At 53.7% G+C, this 16,327-nt stretch overlaps 6 protein-coding genes across 6 annotated transcripts; 2 read left to right on the top strand and 4 right to left on the bottom strand.

Annotated features, from left to right (window-relative positions):
* Window positions 1-218: 218 nt before the first annotated feature.
* Window positions 219-2,083, bottom strand: N7510_001852 (putative capsule-associated protein CAP1; the record flags this gene model as incomplete). The annotated part of the gene is made up of 2 exons (XM_056973779.1): window positions 219-270; window positions 336-2,083. Coding segments are annotated over 2 exons (1,800 nt in total), but the record flags the coding sequence as incomplete, so codon positions are not given.
* A 1,063-nt stretch (window positions 2,084-3,146) lies between these two features.
* Window positions 3,147-4,865, top strand: N7510_001853 (alpha-mannosyltransferase; the record flags this gene model as incomplete). Its single annotated transcript, XM_056973780.1, has 3 exons — window positions 3,147-3,276; window positions 3,346-4,386; window positions 4,438-4,865. The coding sequence occupies 3 exons, from the start codon at window positions 3,147-3,149 to the stop codon at window positions 4,863-4,865; spliced, it is 1,599 nt and encodes a 532-aa protein (XP_056838897.1).
* A 129-nt stretch (window positions 4,866-4,994) lies between these two features.
* N7510_001854 (ferric reductase-like transmembrane domain-containing protein) lies at window positions 4,995-5,954 on the bottom strand (the record flags this gene model as incomplete). Its single annotated transcript, XM_056973781.1, has 2 exons — window positions 4,995-5,596; window positions 5,651-5,954. 2 exons carry the CDS (start codon window positions 5,952-5,954, stop codon window positions 4,995-4,997), a joined length of 906 nt encoding a protein of 301 aa, XP_056838898.1.
* A 429-nt stretch (window positions 5,955-6,383) lies between these two features.
* N7510_001855 (protein phosphatase 2A structural subunit TPD3) lies at window positions 6,384-8,680 on the bottom strand (the record flags this gene model as incomplete). Its single annotated transcript, XM_056973782.1, has 9 exons — window positions 6,384-6,722; window positions 6,773-7,110; window positions 7,160-7,260; window positions 7,314-7,458; window positions 7,516-7,630; window positions 7,687-8,178; window positions 8,232-8,383; window positions 8,444-8,549; window positions 8,618-8,680. The coding sequence occupies 9 exons, from the start codon at window positions 8,678-8,680 to the stop codon at window positions 6,384-6,386; spliced, it is 1,851 nt and encodes a 616-aa protein (XP_056838899.1).
* A 675-nt stretch (window positions 8,681-9,355) lies between these two features.
* On the top strand, window positions 9,356-11,600 carry N7510_001856 (phenylalanine--tRNA ligase subunit beta; the record flags this gene model as incomplete). The annotated part of the gene is made up of 8 exons (XM_056973783.1): window positions 9,356-9,408; window positions 9,464-9,504; window positions 9,566-9,585; window positions 9,643-9,719; window positions 9,775-9,904; window positions 9,958-10,224; window positions 10,278-11,379; window positions 11,437-11,600. The coding sequence occupies 8 exons, from the start codon at window positions 9,356-9,358 to the stop codon at window positions 11,598-11,600; spliced, it is 1,854 nt and encodes a 617-aa protein (XP_056838900.1).
* A 532-nt stretch (window positions 11,601-12,132) lies between these two features.
* Window positions 12,133-16,249, bottom strand: N7510_001857 (uncharacterized protein; the record flags this gene model as incomplete). The annotated part of the gene is made up of 6 exons (XM_056973784.1): window positions 12,133-12,459; window positions 12,593-12,906; window positions 13,053-13,191; window positions 13,875-15,605; window positions 15,660-16,148; window positions 16,226-16,249. 6 exons carry the CDS (start codon window positions 16,247-16,249, stop codon window positions 12,133-12,135), a joined length of 3,024 nt encoding a protein of 1,007 aa, XP_056838901.1.
* Window positions 16,250-16,327: the final 78 nt, after the last annotated feature.

Here is a 16,327-nt window from a genome sequence, read left to right on the forward strand (position 1 = left end):
CCCCCAACGCCAGTAGTTCCCTCTTCACATGCACATCGACTTATGGAGTTGAGATAGAAAAGAAAAGAGAGAACGGGTATTAACACACGGTCAGTCGTTGCAGGCACACCACCAGCACACCGAAGAATAAACAAAGCTGCAGAGGATCTCAACAAGCAAAGAGTATATATATACATGACGCCATCTATAAATAGAAAGCCATTACATCAGGGCAATTCTCACAGGGAGAAGCCCAACTGCTCTCTCCGGTCATCCACCAACCGTCCGTACCTGCAGAGGGCCACTAGTTAGCAACCAGGCTGGCCGAGGCCCACGGGGGGAAGATCATCACTTACTCGAGAAGTAGCCGGAAGAACCAAACTTCCAAATCTTCTTTGCGGAGCACTTCCTGCGCCCAGCGCTGGCCTTGGGCCGCAATCTGAGGCGCGACCTTCTTTCCGTCGTCCTCCTGGGCGAAATACCGCATGCTTTCCACGTATTCGTCCCCCTTCAGGCTCAGGGGCACATAGTGCACCCACGGCTGGAGCCACTCGTCGTGCCACTCGCGGAAAATGGCAATCTTGTAAACAAAGCTGTTGCTGAGCAGGAACGAGTAGAACCGCCCGCTGAACGCATTGCCGTCTACATCGACCAGGAATTTGTGGGCCCAGGCATCCTGTTGCGCGGCCGCTTTCACCACGTCAAAGTATTCCGTCTGGGCATGGCAGTCCTCCGGATCACACTGCCCGATGAAGGTGAACTTGACATCGAACAGATCGCGGTACGTGTCCCGGCTAACCTCCTGCGACACCCACTGGTCGCCCTCTTGTCGGGCAAGGATCTTGGCCGAGCCAAGGGAGCTAATCGTGTCGACAAATTGCTGTCGGTGCTGACGACGCCAGCCACCGGCACGCGAAAACCCGCCGGTCGTCGAGCCGCGCCAGTACATCCGGTCCGACTTAGACTCCCAGGCGATGTCCTTGCGCCCTTCGTACGACACTTTGTCGGCGAAGTACCAGGGACTCGGGTAGAGAATGTCCTGGAAACTGGAAATTTTGCTTTGTGAGAAGATAGGAAATAGGTCGTGGACGATATCAAACGCATTGGGTCGGTCAAAGAACCCGTAGGTGTAGCGAAGGGACGGGGTGTAACAGATATCGGAGAAGGCCGTGGTGTTGTAAATAAAACCCAGCTCGCCGTGCGCGTAAGAGCTGACATCGTCCATGGGATCTTCCTCGAGCGAGCGAGCGGGACTATCCGCCGGGCAAGAGTTACGCGAGTGTGTCCAGGTGGGCTGGTGTGCAAATCGATTGAAGCGGGTAGTGCGCACCTCGTCAATGCGATCGCCCTTGTTGAGATCGGAAGCCCGAGCAGACCACGAATTGGTGGGAGACGTGCCCTTGAAGGCGGCGGGAAGCACCTGGTCCTTGGCCTTTTGCACCAGCCGCTGGAGATCCTCCGTGGGGATGACCACACGCGGCTCGTCGTGCATGTTGAAGACCAGATCCATGTCCGGGAGGTATTTGACAAACTGCGCCATCATGCCGACCGTGGCGTCGCGCTGCCACTTGCGATCGTCACCACCACCGTCCGTCAATGAGACCTTGCCATCGCGAATCAAGACGCCAATCACCGCATTGTCGAACCCTAAAGCCTCTCGTGCGCGGTCGCGAATCGTTTTGGGAGGGAGGCCCCAAAAGGGCAGGAGGGAGTGGTAGATGGAGTCGAATTCATCGACAAGCTGGACGCCCTTGGATTTGGCAAACTCGAACCACTTGTCGAAGTGTGGCGGCGGGTGCATCTTGTAGCGGCGCTCATACTCCTTCACGGCCTCGGCCAGGGTCTTGGACTGGTGGGAGCGCACATCATCAAAAGACTGCTGCGCGGTCTGGATCAGACGGCTGATGGGGTGGCCTTGCTCAGGCGGGAATGAGGTCTGGCCCGCATGGACGTGAGGGTGTTGAATGGGTTCGGGTGGAGGGAGATCGAGCGGTGGCGCTGAAGATTGGGAGGGACGAACGAGCACGAGGGTGAAGCATGCGAGGACGACGATGGTCAGCAGGAAGATTAGGCGTTGTTTGCGCATGCTGCCATTAGGGGGAGGCTAAAAGGAGAGCATAGAGAGAGGGGGAGACGGAGGGAAAGAGAGAGAGAAGAGAGAAAGAGAGGAGAGGAAGCGTTGGTGGAAGTGTTGGTTTGCGCTCGCACTCAGTGCCTCCGGGGATGCCAAGAGCGGGCCACGCAGTCAATTAGTTAAGTTAGCACAGAGTCGGGCAGGTCGCGAGGGCTGGAGAGAAAATCGAGAAGCGAAATCCAAGTTCGTGTACTGCAATTCCACGGGAGGCAAAATCCTTGCGTCAACGATAGCTGTGGCAAGATACGAACTGCTAGGTATTCTTCGCGTGCTTGCCATAATGGACTAAAAATGGCCACGGCTAGCCATCTGCTGTTTTTCACTACTGCCACAAACATCCACTTGGACAGTCTCGACCACTTTTCTACCAGGGTGAGCACCTATATTTATAGCTGAACATAATGCATCTCTTTTGGGGGGGAAACTAGCAGTCTATCTTCTCGACGAATGCTTTGAATTGGAATGGAACACCCGACAGAAGGCAAATCAACATCCAGCAATACAGTAGTCGGCGTAATCGTGCTAGAGGACGTAGTGTTTGTCCACTCCCGGATTGGGACAGAATAGCGACTGGAATGCAGCCGGAGATCGGATCGTAGGCTGCCGTGCCAACTGCAAACGTTCTACCATTTTTTCTAGGCCAGTCTAACAAGAAAACTAGCGGAGAAGATCAGGGAAATCGATCATACGATGGAAAGCGCAGTGCATCAACAACCACATAAGACTGCAATCTGTGCCGAGAGAGATAGGTGGACGGCATAGGCGGATGCAACCACTAGGGGCCTCCTGGTCTAGGCCCCTGTAAGCGGATACACGGGCGCCTATCCTTCACGTTTTCGGGCCCCCGTCTCCCGGTGGCGGCCTGCAGAAGAATAATAAGCTCCGCGGTGTCTTGCAAATAGCCCAGGTAACCCCCCTCCTTGTCTCTTTCTCTTCGCACCCTTCGATTCTTTCTCTTCCCCCTGGGTTGTCGAGAATCCATGCCCCACGAATTCTACATACCTTAGGTACCCTGGTGGGGTAGTGCAACGCCATGGGGAAATTCGTCATGCTCAAAGAAAAGCCGGTGCATGGGCGACGTCAGCAAAGGAGGCTCTTCGTGCAGATTGCCTGTCTTCTCGCTCTGGTATGGGTCTGTTATCGGACTCTGATCGGCTTGGGAGGTAAGTCACTGCTGCAACGATGATTCAACCACCGGTGGAATGAGACGTGCGCTGACCATTCATCTCAAGGTCTAGGGTCCTCGTCGCAAGAGAATCGCGCAGCGGAGGATCACCATCTCACAGAGAGCTTATCTCGGATTGTGAAGCTGCTACCCGATGAAACCGAGACATACAAGCTGCTCAGGCCGGTTAGGACCACTGGAGAAGAGAGATTGAAAGAATTCGGACTGCGCACTCGCCAGTACAAGGAGCTGTTCGAAGCCTGGGAGACACTACATATCGACAACGCCCCCGACACTGAGTTTATTCGCGACGATGTGATTCAACGCATACAGCGCAACCCCCAGATCGCCAGCTCGCTCTCCATGGGCCACGCCGAATTGATTCAATATTACGAATCCTATCGGTCAACCATTACCCGTCTGGCAACCCTATTGTTCCCATGGACAGCACCTTACTTCTCAGATCATTTACAACTGCGCCACCAATTATCGCAAGGCGGGCGCGGTCTAGTTTTCACAGCAGGCAACAGCCATGCGCCCTATCTGCTCACTTCGATCCCCGTTCTCCGCCAATTAGGCTGCCACCTGCCCATCGAAGTCATGTATCTGGGCGACGACGACCTCCAACCAAAATACCGGACCCAACTCGAGGCCCATGCAGGGGTGGTTACGCGGGACCTGCGGCGGATGGTCAACGATGCGGGATGGGAATTGAGAGGGTGGGCCGGCAAGCCCTTCTCGGTGCTGTTGTCCAGCTTCCGGGAAGTGATCTTCATCGACGCGGATTCTCTCTTTCTGCAAAATCCAGCGAGCCTGTTCGACGACCCCGCGTACAACGAAACCGGGGCGTTGTTTTTCAAGGATCGACTCATTCTCCCTGAGTCCAAGAAGGACTGGCTGACGCGCATTCTTCCCCCTCCGGTTTCCAAGAATGTGCGGGACAGCCGTTTGTGGACTGGTGAGAGTGGTCATATGCAGGAGTCGGGCGTCTTGGTCATCGACACCTACAGGCATTTTGTGCCTCTTCTTCTGGTCACCCGCATGAACGGGCCCGATCGAGATGGGGATTCGGCGCGGGGGGTTAGAGGTGTATATGACATGCTTTTTGGTAAGAGCTTCTCATCCTTCATATCGCAAGACAATTCCTAACCAGAAACAGGTGACAAGGAAACATTTTGGCTCGGCTGGGAGCTTTCAGGAGTCACGGATTATGCATTCCACGATGGCGGCGCCGGAACAATGGGAGTTGCTCAGAGTGAGCCCGCGGCTTCAAAGTCCGACACCTACACCGTCTGCGCCCCACAACTGCTTCACCTTGACCGGACAGGCAGACCTCTTTGGTTCAATGGGTGGTTGCTACCAAATAAATTTTCCAGCAAGGAGCCCGGCAAGTTTGAATCTTTTATTAGAGAAGAGGAGGGATATGTGACCGATGACAGTCCGTGGCAGCTGCACCCCAGCAACGTTTGCTGTCTCACGTCGAATAAGGTGTTTGACTTTTCCGAAAACGAGAAGCATGTTCTTGATATGACTATAGAGTCAGGGAGGCGCACGGGAGCATTGGGAGAGAAGAGCACGAGCTCATAGTGCCATAACTATATCCCAATATAATGGAAACAAAGACTGTTTTATATTCATCAAACCGTCTAAATATCTGTTAAGTTATTCATATTATCTCCGCCCCGCCACAAACTTAGAGAAGAGATATCCCTATATTCAACTTCGTTGTACCATTACCCACGAACACACCCCATTAACCACAAAAGCGCCCAGAGCCTGCAACATATAAAACTGCGCGTATGCCACATGGAAGTAAGCAGCCAGACACAGCCCCAGCACCAACAACACATGGCCAGCATAAAAAGACCGCCTCCGGTCTTGCATCGAACCCAACGGCGATGACGACGAGAGTGCCCCCTTGGACACAGCAGCACGGGGGCGCACATACAATAAAATCGACACCACCATTGAAATAGCGACAAGTCCACACTGCACATCGGAATCACGCACTCGTTTCAAGAGCAGGGACCCAAATTCGGGGTGACTAGACTGCACGAAGAACGATAGGTAGAGGATTGCATGCCCCAACAGAAGAGCAGAAATGACCACCCGCCCAAAGAGACGGTGGTACGGCGTTAGCGTTGACTGCGGGAGTGAAGTCAAGACCGAAACCATGGATGCGGCGGATGGTTTTGTGGATGAGATGTATGCTGCTGGCGACATGAGGACTTGCAGCGGGATCTGGGAGAGGGCGATGTGGGCCATTGCTTTTGTCAGATGGAGATAGTCTGGCATATTCTTGTTAGATTGTGTTCGCTCTATAAAAAGGATTCATGAAGCTCGGGAGCCAGGGAGGATGAGTGAGAACAGACCATCCCCGCTATTCCACACCGAAAGACTAAGAAGCCACACAAGCCACGTGCCGCAGATGAGATATTGTCTTCGGGTTTCGATGGACCCAGAGACAAGAGGGAGATCCAACCAGGAGGTCGGTCCGCGGCGCGGTTTGAGCGTGGGTGCTGACGCGGTGCTTGAGAATCGGTAGATGCGGATGACGATGATCGCCGCAAGTATGGACCACTGCGCATAGGAGCCGCGTAAGTCAAGCAAGTCGCGGCGGCGCAGTATCTCGTCTTCGGATAGGGACACGAAATGCCATGGCCAGGGGGATGACATTGCTGCCGCGCACTTGATAGTGAGATATAACGGGATGTATCTGTATCTTTTTGATCGCAAGGATGTCTCGGCTGTTGTCTCCAGGCTTAACGACCGAATGCTTGTACACGCAGTCAATTCAGAGGGCGATGTGGCATTATCGAGGTAAGGTTACGTGAGTATGTAGAATTGCTTCAGATAGTTAACCAATTGACCCGGCTGACAAATGGGGCCTCTTTTAGTTAGTTACTCGTTCGACTACAACAGTAACCAGGGTTTATGGAGATCAAAAATTCTACATTAACAACGCCATGAAGACATCTCATCCCAGTAGGGCTATTCTCTAAGCTAACACAGAATGCCCCCGATTTCCTGGGTTTGGGCGGGCGCTCATGTTTGTTTGCCTAACTCCCGCCCGCGTGGAAGACCTGTCCAATTTCCATTTCATCTTCAAGGAGAGGTCTGCATCACCTCCTCCTGGCTGCCGCTGGCAGTCGTGGCGAAGTACCGGACATCCACATCGTCATCTCCTTGCAGCTTCTCCAGGCTGGGCAAAATACGTTGCTGAATAAGATCTTGACTCTGCGGTGCGGGCGTGGCCGTTTCTCCAGACTTCTCCACCTCGGTCAGGGTCTTATCCACTGGCAGACGTCGCAGGGTGTCAATCAGCACGGCGTAGGACTTTGCGACATTGAATCGGATGTTGGGGATCTCGTCTTCCACCAGCCGGTCCAGGATTGGCAGGATCGAGCTTTCAATGATATCGAGCGTGACAACGGGAGCAAGAGTCTGGGATCGTCAGCAGCAAGTCAGAAATCAGGCCAGTATTGGGAACATACAGAGATGGCGAAGCAGGTGGTCATGCGGTAGAGGTAGTTGGGGTGTTGACCCATCGCCATGACTTTCGGGATGATAGAGTTCTTGGACCACTCCACTCCAAAGACCTCCGTGAGCTTCTTCAAGTTCTGAGTGGCCGCCTCTCGGATCGAGAAGACAGTATCACCCAGCCAGCCCATGCAAAGATCGCTCAGTTGCTCATCAAAGAACTTGACTCCCAACTGGCTAGCGAGAAGAGGGATGTATTCAATGATGGCAAGGCGCACACGCCACTGCTTATCCTCGGCTAGTTGAACAATAGCCGGCAGAAGAGATTGGGAGAGAAGCTCGATGCCAATAACTACAAGACAATTAGAAAAAGGTCGCCATATTACATAAGCTAATCTCACCTTTGTTGACTTGCTCCAGCTTAGAAATGATGTGCAGGCGAACATCTGGGAACTCATCCTTGAGCATTTGAAGGAACATGGGTAGAAGGTGGGCAATTGTCCTAGAGTAGAGGTCAATCGAATATCGTCCAATTGCTTCAAGATAAGAACTCACTCATCCTTGCCCAAGATGGGAGCTAGGCCACTGATTTGAGTACCAAGGGCAGCGCGAACGTGCTGAGATGGGTCCGACACCAGATCCTCCACACTAGTCATGATCTCATTGAGCAGAGTGTCGGCATCGATCAGGCGGCAGAACCCTATTATTCACAACATGAGCAGTGAGTCGGAAGGACAGGTCAAAAACAAAGCCTTACCCGGAATCTGGCCCGCAATTGCAGTGCGGACTTCAGCTTCGGTATCCTTCAGCAGCTTGACAAAGGCCGGCACCATATCACGAGTCACCACCTCGGCGTGAACAGCATTGGCGATCTATTGTGGACATTAGCGCGTGCTGATCCTCAAGACTGGAAAGCTAGATAACGGACCTTTTCATATCTATCAGCAACCATGTATCTGACGCGCCAGCTCTTATCCTCAAACAGACTCCGCAACGATGTCAAAAGAACACCATGGCTGGGCTGCTGCTCCTTGGGGATTTCCTCCGCGACCGAGATAAGAATATCCACCGTAAGCAGGCGCACGCTATCCTGATCATCACCTGCCAGGTATTGGAAAAAGGGTATCATTTCGTCGATAATAACCGAGGTCTCCATCTCCTTCACAAATTTGGCGAGGTTGTTCGCCGCTTGTCGCCGCACCATGGGGGTTTCATCGCGTACCAATGCGCCGAAATGCTGACGCAGTTCTTGCTGGCGTGCTGGGGTCGCTTTCCGATACGGCGTGCAGTAAAGACCCGTTGCCGAGACCTTCGAAGTGAACCAATCTGCTTTGGAAAGACGGAAGACAAGGGGTACAAAGTACTCCTCGATCTGGCTCTCTGACAGCTGGTCGCCAACCTTATTAAGGGATTCCACAGCCTAGCTCGGTCCATCAGCAATATGTCTCCCGATATGGAATTCGATCGCCCTACCTTCTCTCGCACCAGAGGCTCCTCGATGGCTGCCAGATTCTCCAGCGGGGAGAGGAGTACGTGCCCGTATTCCGGGCCGCCAACGTATTCTGTAAAGTTGCCCAGTTCCTCACTCAGGGCAGTCAAAACCTCGTCCTCATCTTCGACGGAGTCTAGTGAATATAGGTCAGGTAAGTTCAGACACAAGGGTTGTTATTTCGATGGAGACTGACCATCGAGGAATGGAATGAGTTCCTCCCGGGTCCTCTCGGGCCCCAGGGCAAGGGCGATCGTGGATAGACGGTGGATAGCATTGAGTCTGAGAAGAACGTCGTCATGCTGTGGAGTTGAGATGTGAGCTTTGCCCATGACACTTTCCTGCCAGACAGGGAGGAGCGTCGTCATACCTTCAGCTCATCAATGAGTACGGCGATGGGGTAAAGCTCGTCATTCTCCGTCGGGCCTTCCATCGCGAATGTGTGATCGGATATTGAAGAAGATTGAAGAAAATCACTTTTGAAGATGTCCCAGTGCTGGGAGTGCGTGGGTTGATATCGGAGGGGGGTTCACGACGGGACCAGCGAGACAGGGATTATTGAACGAGGCGAGTCGGAGGCGCCTTCATGAACACAAGGACGAGTATGGCACCTAGACCTCGCGCGAGAGATTAGTTGCAGGCGCGCGGAGGGTGAGAGCACGGGGACGATGGTTGGAGGGGGAGGAAAGATGTGGTTGAGGCGAGATCGAGGCCGGAGCCAGGTTTAGTGTTCGTGGGGGTTTTGGGCGGCAGCACCAACAACAGACCAGAGGCAGACAGAGAGAGAGCGTGCACGTACCTCGACTGATGTCCAATCCACCAAAGACTGTAGAGGCAGGGGGAAATAAATGCAAGCGCAATGAGCTGTGGTTTGGGAGAGAGCAAAGGGATAATCAATGATAAAAATTACCTAGGGAACAGCATTCACTTTCATGAGCTTTGGGTCAGTGAAATACCACTTGCAGTGGTGGTTTGGCGGGCGGAAGCGGTAAATACGGTCACCGTCACAAATGGAGGGGTGGCGGTGGAGGCTGGCAAAATATCGGAGTCATTCGCACTTTGTCTGCGTCTGTCCGTTCAGTCAGTTACGGCGAGAGTATTGTCCATCATGCCTACCATCTCGGTCGACAAGGCCGCCCTGTTCAAGGAGCTGGGCCGAGAGTATGTTGCGCTCTTGATCCCCACCTCCTGCACGACTCTAATGGCCGACTATTAGGTATACGACGCAGGAATTCGATGAGCTTTGCTTCGAGTTTGGTATGGGCCCAATTCCACCATGATGACCGGCATAGGCTAACGTGCGGCTTTTCAACGACAGGCATTGAGCTGGACGAAGATGTACACATACCCTGAACGACCCCTCCATCTTGTCAGTCGGACTCTAACCAATAGCAGACCACAGACTCGGACCGACCGATCGTGGATGGAAAGCAGGTGCCGCCGGAACTCAAGATCGAGATTCCCGCCAATCGGTATGCGCCATTGGTCTTCATGCGACAGATGGCAGGGCTAAAAAACGGTGTGCAGATATGACTTGCTGTGCTTCGAGGGCATTGCGTTGATGCTCAACATCTTCCTGGGCCGGGTATCTCTCCCCGAGTACAAGCTGGCCCAACCGGCGAGCGGAGAACTAGAGAAAATCGTTGTTAAGGAAGATGTGGGTGCAACCCCGGGGTGATTCTAGTTCGCGCATACTGATTCCACGGGTAGACTACGAAGATTCGGCCGTACGTGTCGGGTGCGATTCTGCGAGGAATCAAATTTGACCAGGCTCGTTATGACTCCTTCATTGCGCTCCAGGACAAGCTGCATCAAAACCTGGCACGGCAACGGACTTTGGTCTCGATTGGAACCCACGACTTGGATACTGTCAAGGGACCCTTCACCTACGAGGCTCTGCCGCCCAAGGACATCAAGTTTGTCCCGTTGAACCAGACTCAGGAGATGGATGCAGAGCAATTGATGACATTCTACGAGGTAAATGGACTTCCGGACTTCTTGAGCCTATGGTTATTGACACCCAGCCCCAGAAACACCAACAGTTGGGCAAGTACCTACATATCATTCGGGATTCTCCCGTGTACCCGGTCATCTACGACGCGAACCGGACCGTCTGCTCCCTGCCTCCGATTATTAACGGTGACCACTCCAAGATTACATTGAACACGACCAATATCTTCATTGAGATTACAGCCACGGACCAGACAAAGCTTGAAATCGTGAACCGGATGATGGTCACCATGTTCTCCCAATATACTTCGGAGCCGTTCACGTATGCAGACCCTCTCCTATTGACTAAATATCTGAGTCTCATTTTTACTAGAATTGAACCCGTCAAAATCGTGTCAGAGCACAACAAGCAGACCCGAATCACCCCGGACATTTCTCCGCGCATCACCGAGGCTGATGTTAACTACATCAACCAATGCTGTGGCCTGACCCTCACTCCGGTCGATGTCTGTAACAGCCTCCGAAAGATGGCCTACCGCGCAAAACCGTCCACTACCTCAGCGGATACCGTTGAGATCGAAATCCCTCCGACCCGCGCTGATGTACTGCACCAATGCGACATCATGGAGGACGTCGCCATCGCCTACGGGTTCAACAACCTGCCAAGATCTTTCCCAAGCAAGTCCGGTACGATCGCCCAGCCCCTCCCCATCAACAAGCTGTCCGACATTGTGCGCACGGAGGCCGCCATGGCTGGCTGGTCAGAGGTTCTGCCGCTGATCCTGTGCTCGCACGACGAGAACTTCGCCTGGCTGAACCGCAAGGACGATGGCAACACCGCCGTCAAGCTTGCCAACCCCAAGACGCTTGAATTCCAAGTCGTGCGCACCAGCTTGCTCCCTGGCCTGCTCAAAACCATTCGCGAAAACAAGAGCCACTCCGTGCCGATGAAGGTCTTCGAGGTCAGCGACGTCGCCTTCAAGGACCTGTCGCTGGAGCGCAAGAGCCGCAACGAGCGCCATTTCGCCGCCGCCTGGTACGGCAAGACTAGTGGTTTCGAAGTCGTCCACGGTCTCCTGGACCGCGTGATGGCCATGCTCAAGAGTGCCTTCATCACTGGCGAGGAGGGCCTTGAGAACGCCGCCATGAGTGATGCGCAATACTACATCAAAGAACTGGATGGTATGTCCCTCAGCCTTTTTTTAAAAGTTAGTGTCTAACCATATCCCGTTCCTGCAGAGCCAACCTATTTCCATGGCCACGCCGCCTCCATCCACGCCCGCATTGGCGGTAAGGACCTGGTCATCGGTTCCTTTGGCATCTTGCACCCCACCGTGCTAGAGAAGTACGAGCTCAAGTACCCGACCAGCACCTTGGAGATCAACATCGAGGCTTTCCTGTGAGCTAGTGTCTTGATAGTCGACGCTGCTATACCTGTGACTCAGATAGACGATGGCATGAAGTCAAGTTGAATGTTGTTTTCAATAGAGCGATGGTGTCAAAAAAAAATAAAACTGAACTTTTACTTTTTTAAACAATTGTCGGTATATATCTTTCCTCGATGACAGGCATGATATATTTTGCTTGGAGATACTTCGTGGGCCATGAGTATAATATTCCAAGGAAGAGACTGGATATATATCCAGTAACCGGATCTGCGGATTTATGTTCGATTGAAACAAGACGCGTCCAAGGCCAATTCTTAAAATCGTATGTGAAATCTTGGCGCTCTCTTTTTAAGTCATTAAGGACAGAATTCTACATGACTACCAATCCTGTATTTCCATTTCAGGCAGAACAGGAAAGAAAGACCACCTCCTTCACTATCGACACACAAGTAGAGAGTAGATGTTGGAATATCGTAGTTTTTATTTTGCGTTCCAGAAGTATGGAAGAGATAAAAGGTTTATGAAACAAAAAAGCCGTTAAACAAGATCACTCCTGGGCATAACCCTCGGCACCACCCTGGGCCTCGGCGGCCTGCTCCTCGGCGAGACGCTGCTGCTCGGCGAGTTGCTGAGCGGCGACGGCCTTGGCACCGTAGTCTTGGCTCATGGGCTGCAGGACGGGCTGCTCCTCCTTGGGCTCGATGATGGTGACCGAGTCGGGGAGGGTCTTCTGGGGGCCGGACTTGCCCTCCGGGTCGGAGCCGCGCATGATCTTCACCTTGATACCCAGGACACCCTGGCGCAGGAGGACGTGGCGGGTGGCGCTGTCGATGAACTCCTTGGCGGGCTGGCCGGAGTGGATCATGAAGCCGTCCTGGTGTGGTGGTTAGCCGATATTCTCTCCCAGAAACGGGTTTTCAAGGTGAAAATGAAGACGGGCGAATGGGGAGAGACATGAATGAATCTCCCGTCCCGATCATCCTGCTTGAATTGGTGTGTGCACGTACAGTGAACTTCATGGACTTGGCACGAGCAGCACGGAGCTTGCCCGACACAACAACCTCGCAACCCTTAGCACCGGACTCCATGATGAAACGGAGGACACCGTAGCAGGCACGGCGGACGGCGAGACCGTTCAGCAGCTTGTAGCGGAGGGACTCGCACTGAGCGACGGCGGACAGACCGCGGTTCTGGACCTTGGCGGCATAGAGGGAGACCGAGTTCTCGGGGAACTTGAAGCGCTTCTGGATGAGGGAGGTGAGCTCGCGAATGCGGCGGCCCTGCTCGCCCAGAACCTCCTGGGTGTGGGTGGCGCGGACGACTAGAAGGGGCGAGGGTCAGTATTTGAAGGTTGAATTTTTGAATGCGCCCGTAGAACTTGTTCCCCCCAAAAGCCACACACAAAACGCCAATATTTTCCTTCTCTTTTTTGTGCACCTGCACTCCTGACAGAAAGGATGAACGTACTGATATCGGTGACGGTGGGAGTCACACGGACTTCGACGCCCGAGTATCCCTCCTCAGCCAGCTCGCGCTGGAAGAACTCGTTCAGCTCGGCGTAGAAGACACCGTCGGCGACGAACTTCCGGCGCTTGGAAATAGCTCCCTGGACAGCGGCCATTTTTGCGGAATTCCTGGGTTGGTTGGGTGAGGAATTGGTGGGGGGTTGTCGACGGAGGGCGAGAGTTGAGCACACAAGTTTTGACGATTCTCAGTCAGTGGGGATTTTGGTCGCCGTTCGTTCTTGCCTGTTTGGGCTAGGGCTCAACCCTCGCTTGTCAAATTGGTACCTGAGGGATCGGGCGGTGAGGCAGTAAGGCATCAACGGTTCCGTTAGGGCTTCGTTCTTGGCATATGGAGATCGGTGCTTTCCTACTCTGGATTGGCCTTGCAAGCGCTAGATCTGCTCTCTTTGTTTCAAATAATTCGATTCAACAATCCTGAGGATTTTTCCCTAAGATCACAATTTGCATTCTATTGTGATTGTGTGAAAGCCTCTGCAGCCATCTCCAGGACCCTGGCTGTATTTGGATGGAATCACAACATGATAACCTATGGCCTGTCTTGTCTCAAACAATTCATACCATGGTCACTGGTACATGTAGTCTCAGGTACATAGGGGCCTTGGCGAACCTTGGAGGAAAGACTCTTTCGCGCTATTTCGAACAATGCAACGCCTATTCACCCTGAAAGCGCCGTGTACTAACATACATCTCGTCGTGAATATGTCCAGCCGCGTAACCAACCCGGAAAAAACCAGTCAATTCCCCGCGTCTACTGCATCTCCACGCCCAAATCCTCATTCCCTTTACCCGCCTCCTCCGACTCCGAGTCCTGCTTCTTTGGAAACGCCAGATTCGAAATCCCAGCGGTCACAGCCGCCATCCTCGTCGAGGCAGCGGCGGGAACAGTAGTCTTGTCCGGAACTCCCGTGCCGACGGAGTGGTTGGCGGTCTCGATGCCTGTCACGACCGGGGCACGTTTAGTAGCCAGGCTATCAGTGGGCCGGGGCCCGTTCATCTCGGAATCTTCGCGACCGAAGGCCTCAGCCCACCATCTGGTCTCGTTGACTCGAGGGAAAATAAGACGCTCCTTGCCGCGCTGGTGGTCGTCAATCACTGGATCATAGCGCGGGTTCGTAAACTGCTCACGCCGACAGAGAAAATAGTCCCATACGCTGCGGGTTCGCTCGCTCGCATTCGATTGGACACGTTCTTTTTCGTTGTTAAATAGGAACGTGCCGTACTGGCAGGCATAGAGCTGATAGAGCAATCGCTTGAGGAAACGCTCGTTGAATTCGAAGCGTGTCGGGTGTTGGTAGAGGAGCTGATATGTGGCATCCAGGAACTGATGAAACACCGGGCTAGTCTCCTTCGGCTTTGTGATCTCTTTCTCTACGACGGTGCTCCGAGGCGAGGAGCTGACCTTCCTAGCGGCAGGACTGTCGGAGTCGTAGCTTTGGAGCTCCCCATCGGAGTCGGCCAAGGAGTCGCGGCTGGTATTGTCCCGACCGAAGAAGCCCTTTGCGCTGAGGAATGCGTTCTCGAGGGCTTTGCCGGCACCGCCGCCTTCACCAAACGCACGGTTAGCCTCCCCGCCAATGCGTTCGTTTTCGATCTGAAACCATTTCTCGCTGTTCAGGTGGCCCGATCGGTGTCTAAACATGTGGCCAAACGAAAGCCAATCCTTCTCTACCAAGATCATGAACCCTTCAAACGTCCTATAGTACGGATCAAGACAGATTTGGCTCAAGGCACTCAGCTGACTGGTCCGATCCCAACCATCGGAGCAGTGAATCAAGACATGAGAGTGTTGCAGGCCGACCTGGCGAGTGATCAGTCCGGCTCCATCCAAGATGCCGGCAATGTGCTTCAACCAGCCGGATCGCGCAAGCTGGTCGCGATTGGGTCCTAAAGGCGTCACGTCGGTTTCCTTCAAGCAGTCCACCACCTTATTCAACGAATCTCGCATGACATGAATATTGTCGATCCCCAGATAGGCTTTGGTGGCAAATTTATAGTTGTCCATATTCTCGGAGCCCAGGCCCACGGCTTGCATGGCAAAGGCATTCACTGTAGGCCGCGCATCAACGATCAGGTTGCTCTGCTGCGCTCCATAAACCGAAGACGTTTCTTCCGAATCTCCGCGAGCAGCCGCAATCATATCGTCTTCTATCTCTTCCGCATTTGTCAATTCTGGGTCTATCGGGATCGTCTCCCCACTGCCCTGGCTGGAGTCCGACGCCTCTTTCTCCAGATGAGCCTGTGTGAAGCTCGCCAATGGTCTCTCTGAGCGAGAAGTCGAGAAAATAGCAGCTAGCAGCTTTTCATCCTGGATGCTGCGGTTCTGACGCACACCGACCAACGGCTGGGAGCTCCTTGTGATCGAGCAATTATTGACCGGGTGGAGGTATGTGAGGACTGGGATCCGAGTTCGGGATCGGTATCGTCCAGCGTAGTTGAGTGTGTTATCCGAGATAGACGAAGGCACGGGTAGGAGGGCCGGATAGGTTGGAGAGAACTGGAGATCACGCGTTCAGCAAAAGACCAGCACCTAAACACAGGACCAACCCACCTCGTAGTTCATATTTACTTCAGAGATGCGCCATCCCTGACCCTGGCCTTCCTTTCCGACACCTTGACGCATCCACTCCTTGCGCGGGTCATACAGCTGCCACCCGTTGAAGTCGGCTTCCGGCGGAACAGGAACGTAAGAGAAGGCGTAGAGCTTGTCCATGCGGCCCAACTTGCAAGTCCATTGCTTGATGCTATCAAACACATCGCGGGCCTTGTTCTCATTTGTAAAGTAGAAACAGCAGAAGTTGAAGTCTCGACACCGAAGGCGGATGGAAGAGGGCTGGCGGGACGCAGCAGGAGCGGGTCGCAGGGTGCAGAGGGCGATGATCGGGTAGGTGATCCAGAGCTCGCGGGGCTTTATGGGAACACCTTTGGCCTGGTCCTCGCTGGACACTGGGGGGAGGTACGAGAAGATAAGGTGGTGAGGAGTGAGATGGAGGGTGCCATCAACCTGCTCCCCATGCCGAGCCAAGGTCACATTGTCAACCTGAACAACAGAGAGCGAGGATCAGTTAGCGATCAGTCGGGTTGTTTGCTGAGAATCCACTCGCTACCGGAGCCTACCTTGGCCACCCGTGTTCTCTCCATGCCTCCGTGGATCACTGCGTGCACATGTGCTTCATTCTCGGTGGTGAAGGGGCAGGCGATAGGGATGGAATAGGTAAG

This window comes from Penicillium lagena (genome assembly GCF_028827675.1).
Source record: "Penicillium lagena strain IBT 129212 chromosome Unknown utg000001l_segment0_segment0, whole genome shotgun sequence".
NCBI lineage: Eukaryota > Fungi > Ascomycota > Eurotiomycetes > Eurotiales > Aspergillaceae > Penicillium > Penicillium lagena.